The 16,622-nt window shown below is 44.1% G+C and overlaps 1 protein-coding gene across 4 annotated transcripts in view; it reads left to right on the top strand.

Moving 5' to 3' along the window:
- The window catches only part of tns2a (tensin 2a), a 78,888-nt gene that overhangs the window by 53,991 nt on the left and 8,275 nt on the right, over positions 1 to 16,622 (top strand). For 3 of the 4 annotated variants that reach the window (XM_026154687.2, XM_026154686.2, XM_026154689.2), the window contains exons 4-19: positions 983 to 1,021; positions 1,430 to 1,471; positions 2,908 to 2,957; positions 3,268 to 3,451; positions 3,750 to 3,800; positions 3,887 to 4,009; positions 6,111 to 6,175; positions 7,626 to 7,709; positions 9,347 to 9,459; positions 10,187 to 10,247; positions 10,605 to 10,680; positions 11,005 to 11,134; positions 13,336 to 13,401; positions 13,645 to 13,761; positions 13,939 to 15,510; positions 15,734 to 15,899. In XM_026154687.2, coding sequence (XP_026010472.1) covers positions 983 to 1,021; positions 1,430 to 1,471; positions 2,908 to 2,957; positions 3,268 to 3,451; positions 3,750 to 3,800; positions 3,887 to 4,009; positions 6,111 to 6,175; positions 7,626 to 7,709; positions 9,347 to 9,459; positions 10,187 to 10,247; positions 10,605 to 10,680; positions 11,005 to 11,134; positions 13,336 to 13,401; positions 13,645 to 13,761; positions 13,939 to 15,510; positions 15,734 to 15,899 — 2,939 coding nt within the window. The remainder of the gene's footprint in view (positions 1 to 982; positions 1,022 to 1,429; positions 1,472 to 2,907; positions 2,958 to 3,267; positions 3,452 to 3,749; positions 3,801 to 3,886; positions 4,010 to 6,110; positions 6,176 to 7,625; positions 7,710 to 9,346; positions 9,460 to 10,186; positions 10,248 to 10,604; positions 10,681 to 11,004; positions 11,135 to 13,335; positions 13,402 to 13,644; positions 13,762 to 13,938; positions 15,511 to 15,733; positions 15,900 to 16,622) is intronic. The other variant, XM_026154688.2, reaches the window with a different exon arrangement.

Genomic DNA, 16,622 nt, shown 5'->3' with positions numbered 1-16,622 from the left:
ACATGCCCATTGATGGTCCTTTAGTGGTGGACAGGTTGTAGCATGGACTGGTCTACAGCTATGCAGCCACATACGCAACAAACTGTGATACACTGTATAATCTGATGCCTTTTTATCAGAACCAGCATTTTATTTGTTATTTCTTTCAGCAATTTGAGCTACAGTAGCTCAAATTGGACCACGTGCACCAACCTTCACTCCCCATATGCATCAGTGAGCCTTGGCCACCCATCACCCTGTTATTGGTTTACCAATGTTCCTTCGTTGGACCACTTGTGATAGACACTAAACACTGCAGTCAGTGACCACTGCTCAGATCCTTACATTTGTCTGTTTTTCCTGCTTCTAAGACATCAACATTGAGGACAAAGTGCTTACTTGCTCCCTGTTATATCCCACCCACTAACAGGTGCCATGATGAAGAGATAATCAGTGTTAGTCATGTCGTCCGTCAGCGGCCATAATGTTGTGTTTGATCAGTATATAACTGACTGTGAGAATGTTAAATAGGATTTTAATTGTGTGGATCTTGAGTGTGATGCACGTTACATCTTCTCGAGTACAATTTTAATACTTTTCACAAACCTTCATTATGTCTTTGTTTGTAATTTGCAAAAACCAAAATGGAAATGTAAGTGTAGAGCTTGATGAACATAGCCTTGCAGTCATGGGACTAATCATGTCGCAGCTTAATCTTCATATTAAATACAGATGCTGTGTATGAGTGGACTGTATCATCGTAAACCTTCCAGCTTCTACTTAACGGCTTCTCAGTTTTATTTGTGGATTTTCCTCCCTATCATCTTGTTTTAGGAAGCAATTGCTTCCCACGTCCGACCTCATCACTCTGTCCTCAAGCGAAAAGGATGTTTGGTTTTGTTGCTTTTTTATCCTCTTTGTGTGTGTGTGCGTGTGTGTGTGTGTGTGTGTGGGCATGTGTGTCATTCATGTATTCAGATGTGTCTGCATTTGTGTGTTCTAGGTGACCTTTGCATGCACCCCAGCTCCCTCCAATGATCTGGTAAGTCCCCTCCATTTCCTCATTTCTTTTCCTCAAAAGAAACTTTTCCCACCCTGTCTGTCCATAGTTAGGAGGCATGGCTCCCCAAAACCACTGTATGGTTTCCTCTTGCTGAATTCCTTTTGGGAAGCCGAGCCCTCAGCCCAGTTAGTGCTCATTCCTCGAGCTCTGTGGGATTTCAGTCCACAAGAGGAAAAAAAAAAAAGAGTTGATGTAGGAAGTAGTAATGTTTACCTATTAGGGAGTCTGTTTGTTTAATTAACTCTCCTTTCCTTCCTCTGTATTGCCTCCTCTTCTCTCCCCTTTCTCCCCACTCTCACCTCCTTTCAACCTCCTCCCTTTGCCCCTCTTCTTCTCGCTTTCGTTCACTTCACCTTCATCCTATCACCGCTCCTTCCTCACATCCAGCAGCGTAGAGGGACGGCTCCTTCTCGACACATCCAACACCTGGTGAGCATACTTTGACCTCCATGCTCTCTCCTCGTCCTCCTCATAACCCTCATGCTTTTTCGCTCTGTATCTTCCCCCTTTTTCCTACACGCCGCCAGTATCAAGCTGTCTGTCTGGGCAATGTCCAAACCTGTCAAGGAATAAAAAGTTTGTGGCTTCACTCATTTTGATTTATCACATACTAAACAAATCGAAGAGAGAGCGATGGCAGATACTTTACTAAAGGCCATGAAGTATGTAATTGAGCTCAAAGTGATTTATCCCTTAAAGAACTAGTGTGTTGGGCAGATTTAACCTACTTCTTCATCGTGACATATTTTAGCTTTGTAAATGTGCAAACAAAGGATCAAAGTGCCTCAGAACAAGAAAGGGTTAATAATAATCTGCAGATTAGATTTTTTTAAATTCATCCCATAGACTGTAAATAAAACATGGTAAGTGCCTTAAACCTAAAGAGCGATCAAGGGGCTTTGGTCTCAAGAAGAAGTCTGGTTCTAGAGAAACCCGTGGCAACATATTATATGTAATGTATAAAACATTATGTTTATTATGTTATGTTTATTTTGTAACATTATTGGTCAACAATAGAACAAAAGGTTCACAGCAACAAAACCTCTCACTAACCAATGGCTGAAATCACTGTGGTTGTGACCGTCTTTCATGTACAGTCTATGTTCTGGAGCTGTTCGCTTTAAATGGCCTGTATTTATATAGCGCTTTACTAGTGCCTAAGGACCCCAAAGCACTTTACATATCCAGTCATCCACCCATTCACACACACATTCACACACTGGTGATGGCAGCTACATTGTAGCCACAGCCACCCTGGGGCGCACTGACAGAGGCGAGGCTGCCAGACACTGGCGCCACCGGGCCCTCTGACCACCACCAGTAGGCAACGGGTGAAGTGTCTTGCCCAAGGACACAACGACCGAGACTGTCCAAGCCGGGGCTCGAACCGGCAACCTTCAGATTACAAGGCGAACTCCCAACTCTTGAGCCACGATCGCCCTGCCTTTAGGCTGAAATCTTGAAGGAGGATCGTGGTTCCACAACTTTAATGCCATACCTTTGCTCTCTGCCGTTTTATCTCAGTGTAAATTATATCTCCAGTGGAACATTAAAACAATGCACAGGTCAATGCGATGACATGATTTGACATCTTAATTTATTATAATTTACTTAACTTACTGTGTACAAGATTGACTAGAGAGTGTCCAGTTTACTGTGAGAGAAGAGATGAACAAGCTTTCAAAGGAGGCCTGAAAGGCAAACTTCAGGGACTTGAGGGTAGTCCATATCCAATGTGGACAGATAAGTAACTTGCTCATTTGTTATCATTATCAAAAAGGGCCCAAAGTACATCATTGTTAAAGTGGTAATGAGGTATAGATGAGCTTTGACTGTGTCTTATTGCATATTTGTTTTTTCTACAGGGATCCACCAAATCTTTAACCTACACCAAACAGAGAAACACCCTGCCAAGGTAACACCATTTCATTCATTTTCCACGTTGGGGAAGTTTCTACAGAAATCATTAAATACAAATGTAAATAATGTCTCTACACTGGCACAACGCTCTGCTTGCTCTGAAACTTGCACCATCTTATACCTGTTCCTTAGACAAATGTTTTTATTGCGTGACCTGCTTGTGAAGCACTACCCAGTTTCTCTCTTACGTGATGGTTTCTCTCCATTCATCCAGTTAGGAGCTTCTTCAGAGTGCGTCTCAGGGTCTGTGCTAAGCTACCACAAACAACCCACTGACCCCTGCTGTCTCTTTTCGGTTCCTCCAGGAGTTTCAGCGTGGACCGTGTGATGGAGCGAGTGATGGAACGAAACTACGACTTTGACCTCACCTACATCACCGAGAGGATCATCTCCGTCTTCTTCCCTCCGAAGCTGGAAGAGCAGAGATACCGGCTGAACCTGAAGGAGGTGGCTGCCATGCTCAAGTCCAAACACCAGGAAAAGTTTCTGGTGAGTGAAGAGAAATGCAATACACTCATCAGCTGAGTTATACCGTAAGTACAGAAGCCTTTGCAAGACATTGTTTACTCCTGGGAGCATTCAGCTAAATACATTTGAAGCATTTGAAGCATTGTTGCACAATACACTTTGGCATATAGCCACAGGAAGCGACAAAATAGAAACCCACAAATAAGCAGTCTGTTTGTTTTTTTTCTGTCACGCCCATAATAAAATAATAGTGATGACAGCTTGTTACTGTGATGCAGTGTAGTGATGATATAAAAAAAACAAACCTTTCTGTTTTCAGCTCCTGAATCTTTCTGAAAGGCGCCACGATATCACCCGACTGAACCCAAAGGTAGGACTTCCTGTAATTCTTCATGTTAAGAATTCACTTCAGAAACGTTCATTTAATCTGCTTCTCCCGTCTCCACCCACCATCAGGTCCACGACTTTGGCTGGCCCGACCTCCACGCCCCACCGCTGGATAAGATCTGTGCCATATGCAAGGCCATGGAGAACTGGTTGAACTCTGACCCCCAGCACGTGGTGGTCTTACACTGCAAGGTCAGACTTTAGGGGCCCTCTGAGGTTTCTCAGACGGACATCACACCATTTCCCAGGCTTTAAAACAGGCACATGCAATGTTCGATGTGGAGCAGCAGCTGCTCTACTCTGAGCCCCTCCCGGATGGCCGAACTTCTCACCCTATCTCTAAGGGAGAGGCCAGCCACCCTTCGGAGGAAGCTCATTTCTGCCGCTTGTATCCGCGATCTCATTCTTTCGGTCACTACCCACAGCTCGTGGCCATAGGTGAGGGTAGGGACGTAGATCGACCGGTAAATTGAGAGCTTCGCTTTTACACTCAGCTCCCTCTTCACCACGACGGACCGGTGCAGCGTCCGCATTACTGCAGCTGCAGCCCCAATCCGTCTGTCGATCCCCGGCTCCCTTCTCCCATCACTCGCGAACAAGACCCCGAGATACTTGAACTCCTCCACTTGGGGCAGGAACTCATCCCCGACCCGGAGTGGGCACTCCACCCTTTTCCGGCTGAGAACCATGGCCTCAGATTTGGAGGTGCTGATCCTCATTCCCGCTGCTTCACACTCGGCTGCGAACCGTTCCAGTGCGAGCTGGAGGCCCTCACCCAATGAAGCCAACAGAACCACATCATCTGCAAAAATCAGAGATGAGATTCTGAGGCCACCAAAGCGAAAGCCCTCCGCCACTTGGCCATCAGAACTTATGTATCATTACAGCATGTGGAGTAGAAGTCCAGCCCATTCATCAGACCAGCCCACCTTCTTCCATTGGAGCAATGGAAGTAGGTGGGCTGGTCTGATGAATCACATTTCTTTGACATCAGCGTGGATGCTCAGGTGTGTCACTTACCTGGTGATCACAAGGCACCAGGATGCATTATGGGAAGAAAGCAAGCTGGTGGAGGCAGTGTGATGCTTTGGGTTATGTTCCAGGAGAAACCTTGGGTCTTACCATCCATGTGCACCACATTTATAAATCAGCAGTATTTGTGAATTCTAAAATCTCAACCAGCAGCTAGTATTAGGATTCAGCAAATTAATTTAATGAATAAAAGGAAAACGTTTTCTACTGTAGCGTACCATTCTAGAAGTGTGAAGTAGTATAAAGATGAAATAGTGAAGTGAAGCATATCCAAATTATACTTATCAGTATCGGATCCCAACACTACCAGATGCCTGAAACAAGCCTGTGAAACTGTGAGCAGCAATATTATAGAAACAAATGGCTAGCTGACCTTTGGGCATGTGACGTTACAGTCTAGTATTTCTCTTGCTTGCAGACATAATTGCTCCGTAAAGAACACTTTATTAGATACTGCTGTTCACACAACTTGACTAGAACCAAAATTGCAGAGTGCACCATATAATTCAATAAGCTCCTTCCACCCATGGTAAAAAAAATTAACCATGCAATTAAGATCAAACTCTGTCATCCTGACATTTAACTTCCACGCCTTTGCACATCGTTTAGAGACTCTTTTCCATCGTCCAATCAGAAGAGAGGTGGTGATTTGAACGCTTGGACCATTACTGAACAGTCACCAGCTAATGCTGGTGGTGTCTGAGCTCCCAGACCTCGTCTAGATGTTTTATTTATTGGTTTTGGTCAGGAGAATTGAAATCCTAAAACCAGACTACTTCTGTGGTCTGCCAACTTTCCAGAACATTCCAGCTACAAGCAATCCTTTGCCAGCTGCAGATCACGCCAGGGACGTGAATAAACAAGTTGTTGTCAATGAAACGTCCTCCGCTGAGAGATCTGCTGTGCAAAACAAGCTTTAATTTGTGCTCAGCGTGTGGAGGTGCAGCCTCCCTACTGGGATCTGGAAGGGTCACTTCAGGAATTCGGAGCTGGAATGTCTTTGGAATGTGTCAGGAAGTAAAGAGCAACCAGTGTGAAAAAAACACCACAGGGAGCTTTTTAATTTGAAGTCAAGCAGCCTTTTTCACATCTCGCCGTGACACTCCCATGTGTCCTGCTCTTCTGCTTTGCTCCTTTTTTTTTTCTATGAAAAATCTGTTAAAACCATCTGGTCTTATAAAGCGTGAAAATGAGCTGTCCATAACACTTGAGGGTGAGATCAGCACATCGTCATCATTTCTTTGTCCTCTCCCTCTTACAGGGTAACAAAGGTAAAACTGGCGTCATTATCGCAGCCTACATGCACTACAGCAAGATCTCTGCAGGGTGAGTATGTGTTTGTTAATGTCAGAGACAATCAGAGCAATCAATCAGAGTATCTGCACATTTAATGTGTTAAAGACTGTCTGGGGCAATAACCTGTTTACGTTCAGTTCCCAAAAGCAAACAAACACAGTTAAAACAGTCTAAAAGTGGTCAGTGTTGTTGTGCTCCCAGATGTTCCAATCAAGAGTGCTGTCCTGGCTTCCATTTGGGGGGAAAGAGATCATGTGCAGGGGCTGCAATGACTGATATGCTCCGCTGCATGAAACACTTGCTTTGTTTTGGTTGTTTAGTTTTACCTTTAGGATGTTGTGGCCCAGACTGGGGTGATCCAGTATTGTGATTGTGACAGATTACCACCACACGTCCCTCATGATTTGATATTATTGCAATGTTTAACATTATTGCAAGTTTTGCAGTATTGCTATTTATAACCTTTATTCAACTGTAAATTATAAAACCTAAAACATGCCATAAATCTTGCCATAAGTCGGAGTCTGTCTGCTACTGGTCTGTTATCAGTCTGCAATTGAATGGGAACAAGCTGGCTATTACATGCAGTCTGTTTGTGATGATACAGCAATTAACTGTGATAAATGGTTAAAAATCACATATATCATGTTGTTTACATGGACAGAAAGCCACATGTAATTATCACATTTGTGCTCTTCATCCTTCACGTTTTCTAAGAATATAACAGAATACAACCAGCCGACAGCCGGTTAAAGTCGAGTCCCCTCGAGTTGTGCTCGTAATGTCTCTGAGCAACTGCAGTCAGTCCACGTTTGCTCGACTAACATTATCTGAGGGTTTTGGTGCCCTCTGATTCATATTATACTAAGAATATTTTAATGTATTCAATTAAATGTCAATATTTGGTATCTCTATCGATATAAAATCGCAACATAAAATATCGCAATACTTTGCCGTATCGTTCTTTGTTTGGGCTCAGGTATAATAGACTGCAGCACATGCAGTGGAGGCTTGTACCCAACAAGCAATATTATCGGAGCATCGATGCGTCAGCACTTGAAGTTTGAAGCAACCAGCAAAAACATGTTCGGCTTAAATTCAGCTACTCAAACATGCATAACCTAAAATGCTTTTAAACATATTCCAGCAGTGAGGCTGATGTGTGCAGGTTTATGTACGTGCAGGACAAAGATTTCCATTCAGACTTGGATGATAAGTCATTTGATAAATGAAGCCCTCCGGATTTTGCACAGGAACAGTGGAAACTGGTTTATCCTGTGGCCAATGCCAGCTGTATCCTCTCCATGTACTTTCTGGCATCTAGAGAGTCTGGTGCAAGTCCCATGATGGAAATTGTTGGCTAAAAGTAAGTGTGTGTGTGTGTGTGTGTGTGTGTGTGTGTGTGTGTGTGTGTGTGTGTGTGTGTGTGTGTGTGTGTGTGTGTGTGTGTGTGTGTTTGTATTTGTGCATTCATCTACAGGGCGGACCAGGCTCTCAGTACTCTTGCCATGAGGAAGTTCTGTGAAGATAAGGTGTCCTCGTCTCTCCAGCCGTCCCAAAACAGGTAGAGGCCACGGGATGATCTGAGTGGAAAATGAGTGGGTGTGGGGGTGGGGAGAAGTGGTGAGTGTGGGTTTCCCACGTCATACTAAAGTTATTAAATGCATCATCCTTCCATCCTCTAGGGGAAAGAAATGTATTTTAGGATTCTGGATTGGATTTATAGCTCAACAAATAATATAATGAATCAGAGCTCCATATCATTTAGCTGCCTCAGCTTCTGGCTCCCTGTCAGAGTTTTGGGCATTTAAATAGAACAACACAGCTATTGTCAATCTTGTTAGTAATAATCATGCTTTTCCTAGTATGAAAATGATTTTAAAAGGTGAAATGAAAGAAAGATGGAGCTTGTAAATTGAATAAAAAAGTGAATTTGGCTTCTTAGATGGAATATAATCCTTTCCCTTTGACATGGAATAGTAAGTACGCTTACCCCAGACACTTTAAAGGGGACCTCATTTGTTTTTCCTTATTTTCTGCCAAATATCTAATTTTACAGTATTGGATATTAATAATAATTCCATCCCCAAATACTCAAATAATCCTGTATAAAATGAATCCCTATGAGCAAAGATCTCAGGGTTCAGATTGCCCTGAATACTGGCTTCTACTGATGCGATGAGCTGACACTTTTACACGGTTATCTGCAGCATGCACAGAGCACCCGACTACCAAGCACCAGGTGCAGCTCTTCAGGAAGCTTACGTTTAGAAGAAAGTGGAATTTGAAGGCGGGTGTTTTTTAAAAATACAGGAGCTAAAAGGGGATATTTCACTGAGAGGGAGAATCCATGGGTTTCAGGAAGGTCCAACCAGCATAAGATATAGAAGTGTGAATCATTTAGAGCTACTCTACCAAAACTCTACATATATGTCCCCTTTAATAAAATGTTAATACTTCAGGAAAGAGTTTAGCATTTTCTGACTTATCTTTATGTGTATATAACATGTATTTCTGTATGCTTACAAAAAGAAACTAGAGCCAGAAGTTGTGTAGGGTGCAATCCACTTTAAACAGAGGGAACATTTCATACTTCTAATCAACAAACTGTCCATGTACATGCTGTAACTGGATTTAAGGTGGTTTTCTGATGTTGTGCTGTCTTACTTCAGAAAATGAAAAATGTATCACTCCCAGTCATTTTTACCTTCAATTATATAAACAGATTCAATTTGAGGTCAGCACAGTACCATAATAATTTTATTTTGTCTGCAAAATTCTTATTGAATTAGTTTCCTTTCATATTTGTCACCTGGTTGCCCGCTTCTTTTGGAGAACTGCTGAGTTGAGCTCTTTGCCTGCTGAGTGTGCAGCTTCACACATAGATACTTTTAAAAGAAACTCGCGTCTTACAACGATTAAAGGCCAACACAGAGCTCAAGGAAATGACAACTGATTCAGGAATATCGAATCACTTCCAGCTGTGTTGGAGACAAGAAGACAGATGGGAAATGGAAACGTGGAGTCCACACAGCCGGCGTTAGATATTCCTTGCTGCTTTCGTACCTGGCTCTCCGCTGTTGGGGGCTGTCTGACAGCAGCATGGCTCAGCGGCTGTTTTACATTTATCATTTGTCCTCAGAGGTGGTAAATGGAATTTTCCATGATAAGAACTTCTCATAATCCCTCTTTATATTCCAGGTATATATATTATTTTGGAGGCCTTCTGTCTGGGGCGATCAAGATGAACAGCAGCCCTCTCTTCCTTCATCAAGTACTCATCCCGTCGCTCCCCAACTTCCAGGGGGAAGGAGGTGTGTTTCCTGACCTTTTGGCCAAATCACTGAATAAAAATTTTATTTCTGCCTGTTCTTAACCCCAAATCTCTCTCTCATACTCAGTGTGGAATTTTGATTCTGCATTTTGAAGCTTCAGTTTTAACAGTTTGAGCATTACTGTCTATTTAGATAAAAAAAAGGCATGCGCTTGAAAAGGTGTCAACTGAGCAAACGTAGTCGAGAGGTCCAGTTCAGCAAAGCCTAACATCAAAGCCAAAACAAAATCCAACTGGATTATTATAAAGTACTAAAAGTATATTTGTTTAGCTGAAGAGATCCGAATCATTGCTGTAGTTGTGTTCATTTTATGGTCGAAGTCAGGCATTGGGGATGGCCTCAAGTGGCCATTGGAGGAACTGCAGTTCACCCCTCAGGGTTTACCCCGCCTCAGCTGCGCTTTTCTCACTTGCTAAAATACAAGTGAGAAAAGTGTAAACAGACTTGAGGTATCTAATCTCCTGTCTGATTATCTCCAGTCCGTCCTCACTCTGCTTCCTTACGCAGATAAAATGCACATGCGGCGCCATGTTTTTCTTGGCTAGGTGCTGGGACAGTGTTATTGAATGCAGATGACATGCACGGTCACATACAGCCTCTACCCACACACGTTAATCTGATGATCGAGTCCACAAGGAGTCAGCGCATTCCTGTCTTCGTGCTGATAGTGCCTGCCATGTCTAAAATCTCTCTCTCCTCTTTCCAGGTTACTACCCTTTCTTGAAAATCTACCAGTCCATGCAGTTGGTCTACACTTCAGGCATATAGTGAGTCTATCTTTCTGTCGTGAGGCCAACTGATAGCCCGGATAAGCTGAATGTATTTGTTTGCTCTGGGATGTTTTCTTTCATGCGCTGAAGTTTCAGCATCATCACAGCGTAATTAAAGAGACGGGAGTAAAGGGATGCGTTTCTTCTCCTTTACTCCGCCTCCTATCATGTTTTCATTTTTACCTCAAGGCTTTTTCCAGGTTTAAAAGTGTTGAGAGAACATGGTCACAGATTGTGGTAGTATAAAACAAGTGTAAACAATCGATCTTTCACACTCCTTACACCCCCATGTACACCCCCCTGCTTTCCGTGGATACGTAACAGGCTCGTTTGTGTACCCTTTATTGTCCACAGTGATCTTCAAGGCACTGGAGGCAGAAGACTGTGTGTGACCATTGAACCAGCACTGCTGCTAAAGGGTGACATCATGGTGAGTCATATGGGAAGGAAATGACAACCAGAAGCCCCCAGTTATGGGTGGGGGTGGGATTATGACTAAATGACTTAATTTATGTTCAACAAACATGAAACAACTGTGGTAAAATCTCTAAAATATACATTTTGGTCTGGAAAAGTTTCTTTTCCCTTTGTTAACACGGAGTCATAATTTGTTTTGTGTGCTCCGCCATTTCCAAAGTTGTAGGTGTCACTCATGTGGAACACAAATCCCTTTATTTACTGCGCCAAGCTATCATTATCCCACATGCACTTTATTCTGCAGCTCTTTTTCCTCACTCTCTGCTACCCTCTGCAGGTCAAGTGCTACCACAGGCGAGCTCAAAGTGCTGACAGAGACACCGTGTTCAGGCTGCAGTTCCACACCTGCACCATCCACGGATCCCAGCTGTGGTTTGGCAAAGGGGAGCTGGACGAAGCGTGTACTGGTGCGTCACTCTGGACCACTCTGGGAAATTCGTTGGCGGTGTTAATTTAATGATTATTAATGATTAGCATTTAAATACAGCACTCTGATTATAGTTCTAAGAAGGTTACCATAACAACTCAGAGGAACCTGTTTCAAAACCTTGATTAAGACAGCTACGTGTAGTATGTGCAGTTCAGTAAAAGTGCATGCACTCTAAAATTTAAGCTAATTAAAGCAAAATGACAATTCAGGAATTTTCATTTTAGAAAAAAGAAAATAAAAGATGTTGTTTATCTGGACTATGCAGCCTATTCTGCCACAAAACTAGCTGCACATGAAAATGAAGCTTACTTTTCTTTGCTTTGTGCTCAAAGAAAGACATTTTGCTGTAGCTGCATGCCTGTTTTTCAGTTCAGCGACTTTACAGTCCACATTATTAAAATTTAGGTGGCATATTTTAAAATTATTGATTCAAGAATGAAGATGTTAAATAGAAATCGTGACAAATGGATCCACAGATTTCTGTACAGTCAGTTCTGCTTGGCTTCACTTGACTGAATTTGATCAGGAACACATTTCTTTGGCGTTTTGTGTTTGGTAGCTTCTAAGCTTGCAGGTGCCTGTGCACACTGTGTAGAGCACCGCCTGATGGGTCAAAGTTTGAGAAACTGAAGTGATAAGTAGAAAATTTGCAGGTATTATATTATATTGATAATAGCAAAAGAGCCAGTAATATGCAGTGTCAGCTGAGAGCCCAAAAATCACTGTTATCCAATATGTACATCCAGCCTTTTCGCTTGCACACAGACATTTCTGTGCATTTTGATGATGTTATGTACTGTAGATGATGACATTTACACGGATTTCAGTTTTATGTTGAGAAACGTTATTCTAAAAAAGTCCCATAGTTTGTGCTTTTCAGATTGTTGAACCACTTCGAGCTTTACTTTTGAGAAACTGCCTCTCTAAGAAGCTCTTGTTATACCCATTCATGTTACTGTCATGTTGCCAGTTAAACTAATTAGTTGCTAAGAGTTCCTCCAGGTGTGTTTTATGCTATGTTTTATGAGTTTATGAGATTTCAGCATCCCAGCTTTTTGGAATTAGCTTAGTATAAAAATAATCTCACTTTAAACATTCAGAAACAAATGATAAAGCTCCCTACATGCCCGATTTTGCTTCTGTGGATACTTTGAAATTGTCACTCTGGCACGACTTGTTAGTGGTGGTTGGATAATCACCACTTACAACTAACTGACATAATAGCAGCTCTTTGAATTGGCATTGTGGGAATATATTCACAGCGGTTTGGCTTCTTAATGTCATGGTTAAATAAATCCCACAATAGTAGTAGCTTAATCCACATTGAGGATATAATAGCAGCTCGCTGGAGGAGAGGGTAGTGAGCGTGAGCTGTGCTAATACCGTACATCGCCAAATATCCCACAGAGAGATTGAATCATATCTAATAAGTGCTTATCTGCTGCCTAAGCCCATAATGAATATGCTCATTACTTCATTTCCGCATCGTTTTTTTTTCCTGAAATGACAGAATATGTGTGGAAGCATGTTCTTAAAGCTCTGTGGCAGTCGATCCGTTACACATGAACACATGACTGTGGGTAAATACAACTCCAAACACATCTGTGAAACGCATTAGTGTGTTTGATATCCTGAAGCAGCAGTTTGTTTCCTTCAGATATACTCTACATGTCTCAAAAGCACCAGTATGCTTTCATGAATCTGGATCTCATGTGGAGATTACGCCGATATTTCAATTCAATTCAACTTTATTTATATAGCGCCAAATCACAACAAAAGTCACCTCAAGGCGCTTCATAGAGACAGAGAAAAACCCAACAATCATGTGACCCCCTATGAGCAAGCACTTTGGCGACAGTGGGAAGGAAAAACTCCCTTTTAACAGGAAGAAACCTCCAGCAGAACCAGGCTCAGGGAGGGGCGGGGCCATCTGCTGCGACCGGTTGGGGTGAGAGAAGGAAGACAGGATAAAAGACATGCTGTGGAGGAGAGACAGAGGTTAATAACAGATATGATTCAATGCAGAGAGGTCTGTTAATACATAGTGAGTGAGAAAGGTGACTGGAAAGGAAAAACTCAATGCATCATGTATATTTGTAGACTGTGGGTATATTTCTTAAGCTAGGAACAAAAATATTTATCCTGATCGCGGGGAATATCCTTTTTCCTTCTCCCCAGATGAGCGTTTCCCATCTGATGCCACAGTGGAGTTTGTCTTCTCCTCCGGACCAGAGCGGATCAAAGGTTAGTTCACAGTTTCTTCTGGGAGGGATAATAATAAATAATCAAGCCACCCACAGTCCAAAGACATACAGTTGGTGGGGTTAAGTTAACTGGTGATTCTAAATTGCCCGTAGGTGTGACTGTGAGTATGAATGGTTGTTTGTTTGTTAGCCCTGTGCTGGGATAGGCTCCTACAAAAAGGAAAAAAAATGTTTTGATTATATTTTGAGGAACAGAACTACACGGTAATATATGTCTTCTCAGGCCGTGAATACCACAAGAATGATCCGGCTGTCACAGTGGACTACAACACCGCTGACCCCGTGGTTCGCTGGGATTCCTATGAAAATTTTAACCAGCGATACCAGGATAGCCTGGAAGGTAACCGATGTCTTCATAGTCGTCATGGTGGAGCGGTAGAAGCCTTTAACAGCAGCACTCATGGTGCTAGCCATTATTAAGACAGAGTTCAAGTATACTTAAGTCTACTAAAGCTCCAACAGTAGCTGATGTTTATTGTGAGATTAAAAACTAAGTTTATCTATCATTGCGTCGTAGATATTGCCCACACCAGAGGTCCTCTGGATGGTAGCCTCTACGCTCAGATAAAGAAGCGGCGAGGTCCAGGCTCTGGTTCTCTCACCTCAGCCAACGGCAGCATCGCAGGGGGAGTAGCTGCAGAAGACAGGCCCGATCACCGCATCACCCAAGGCTCTGACTCCGGCCTTTCAGCACATTCCCTCCATTTGAACCAGTCTTCTATCCATCCAGACCATCAGGAGGAGTCCAATCGTCCGCCGCCGCCCACCAGACAGGAAAGGGAGGAGCTCGAACGTCTTCTCGGCGGCATCGAGGGAAGCCGAGATGGAGAGCGAGAGACCGCCATTTTGGATGATGGAGATTCTATTCAGTCTGAGAGAACGGGCACGCTGAGGCTCAGTCGGTCTTGTTCCTGCCGGGATGGTTACCGGTCGCAGCGCTGTGCAGAGCCAGGATGCGACCGCACCCTTCTCATGCCTAATGGCTACTGCCTCGATCGGGCTCCAGGGACCAACGGCCATCACGGGGCTCCTCCTTCAGCTAGCCCCAACCCCGCTGCTCCACCATCACACATGGATCTGTGCCAACACTATAGCCCCCACTCCCACCAGTCCCTCCCACCTCCAGATCTGGTGTGGGACCGTCAGAGTGGCTCGCCACACTACCTGCACCGCTCCTGCTCAGAGGCTCCGTCATCGCGTCATACCTGTCCTTACCCATCAGCAGACCTTACCCCTCATGCTCACAACCACCCCCATCACCACCCTATGTCTGCCCCAGGTCGCCTTTGCTATCGGGAAGATGAGTACACACCCTATCACCACCCTCCTCCACCTCACAGCCACCACCATCCCCACCAGCACCAGAAACCAGCCACCAGCCCTACTTACCATGACATCATGCTAATGGATGGTCTGCCGCCCTCTGGCTGTCCCTGCAGAGACTGCAGCATGAGGAGAGAGGACTCGGTGGCCTATCACACCCTCAGGATGGAGCGTGGCGACAACTTCCATTGGGACAGAGAGGCGGAGCTTCATCAGAGGGAGGTGGGGCTTAGGAGAACGAGGGAGGAGTTACCCAGGGGGTCAGAGCTCCACTGGGAGAGGGACCCAGGGCTGAGACGAGGCAGAGAACTGTCCCTTCACTGGGAGCGAGACAGGGAGGCGGAGCTGCAGTGGGAGAGGGACAGACAGGCTGAATATTGGCACAGGAGAGCCACCGTAGCCTCCTATGGCCCACAGGGCCAAGATCTTCTAGCCTTTACCTTTGACCCCTTGCCATCAGGTCACCCAGCTTATCCAGAGGCATCGAGGTCCCACGCTCATTCCCACCTGGACATGAAGTACAGCAGCAGCAGCAGCGGTTACCAGACACCACGTCAGGTGTGCCCCTGCTCACCTTACCAACCCTCGCCATCTGAGAGCAGGGGCTACGCTTCAGGCTACCAGTCCGAGTCCACATCCCCGCTGCCTCCTGCTTCCGCTGTGATGGGCCACTGCGGCCATAGCAGCGGACCAGCAGAGCATAACCACAACCACCATCATCACCATCCAGACTCACAGCAGTCATACAGCTCTGACTCACACACTGGTGAGTCACATTAAAAAAAAAACACTCAGTAATGTAGGAATAATGAGGAACAGCATGCACTGAAAATTTGGTTTTAACTTGATACATGCCTTAAGCACAGACTGGGTTTTTACAGGGAACTTGCATAAGAATCAGCTGGGAACATATTAACTAAGTAACAGCTGATGCTGTTTACTGAGGTCATTTTTAGTAAAAATGCTTCATTGTTTCCATCCTCTGTCAGATGGCCTCCGTAGTTCTGGTGAAAGCGTGGGCTGGAGGGATCACATTACCCATGGTTCTTTTAAGAGGGTGCACAGAAACGGCCATGCCGCGTGTTCCACACCATCCGACATGTCTGGATCGCCCACTCCCGTTCACACCAGCAGTCCTCTACGCACACAGGAAAGGTATTCCACTGCTACCCAACCTTGGTAGTGTCGGATGAGCTGTTTCTCACAACCGTAGTGGAAATAAATATGTAGCTATGACAGTGAATCATAAATAATGTTAGTCTAATTAGAACACCATAGTCAAAAGCTTATTTCTTTCTATTGGAATTTATATTTGGTGGCATGGCTCATGGGGAAAGTATGATGAAGACACAGCACAGAACAGAGCGGTCAGACGCCATGAAGGAGCGGGGGTGCCAGCTAACATGCAGCTTGTTTTTGGGATCACTCGCTAATATCCTGGTGATGTGATGTTCACATATGGGGACACCAGGTCCTAGGAGGTTAAATGTGGGGTAAAAATAACAGTAAACGTGACAGTCAACACACAAAGGTTCAGATAGTTCTCATAGTGGATGTTTGAGGTTTACTTTGTCATGCTCCAAAAAGAAAAAACACATTTCAGTGTCCTACATACTGAACTGGATGGAAACAAAGTAATCACCCTGACGCCCTAGTATCAATTTATTACCAATACCAGTGTATCGATCTGCCCAACTCTAATTTACAGACTGTTGTTGAAAGAAAAGGGGATTTTCTTCTGTTCAAGCATTTCACGCAGGGTGCCCATGTTGGGGGCTTTGGGTTTGTATTTGTTCTTGATTAATTTACATATACAGTATATCGCTCAGGTGTTTTTAATATATGAGAGTTCACTCTGATATTACAGTGAAGAAATTG

This window comes from Astatotilapia calliptera, chromosome 20 (genome assembly GCF_964374335.1).
Source record: "Astatotilapia calliptera chromosome 20, fAstCal68.1, whole genome shotgun sequence".
Taxonomy (NCBI): domain Eukaryota; kingdom Metazoa; phylum Chordata; class Actinopteri; order Cichliformes; family Cichlidae; genus Astatotilapia; species Astatotilapia calliptera.
The sequence above is the reverse complement of the archived record's forward strand: the minus strand, read 5'-3'. Positions and strand labels throughout refer to the sequence as shown.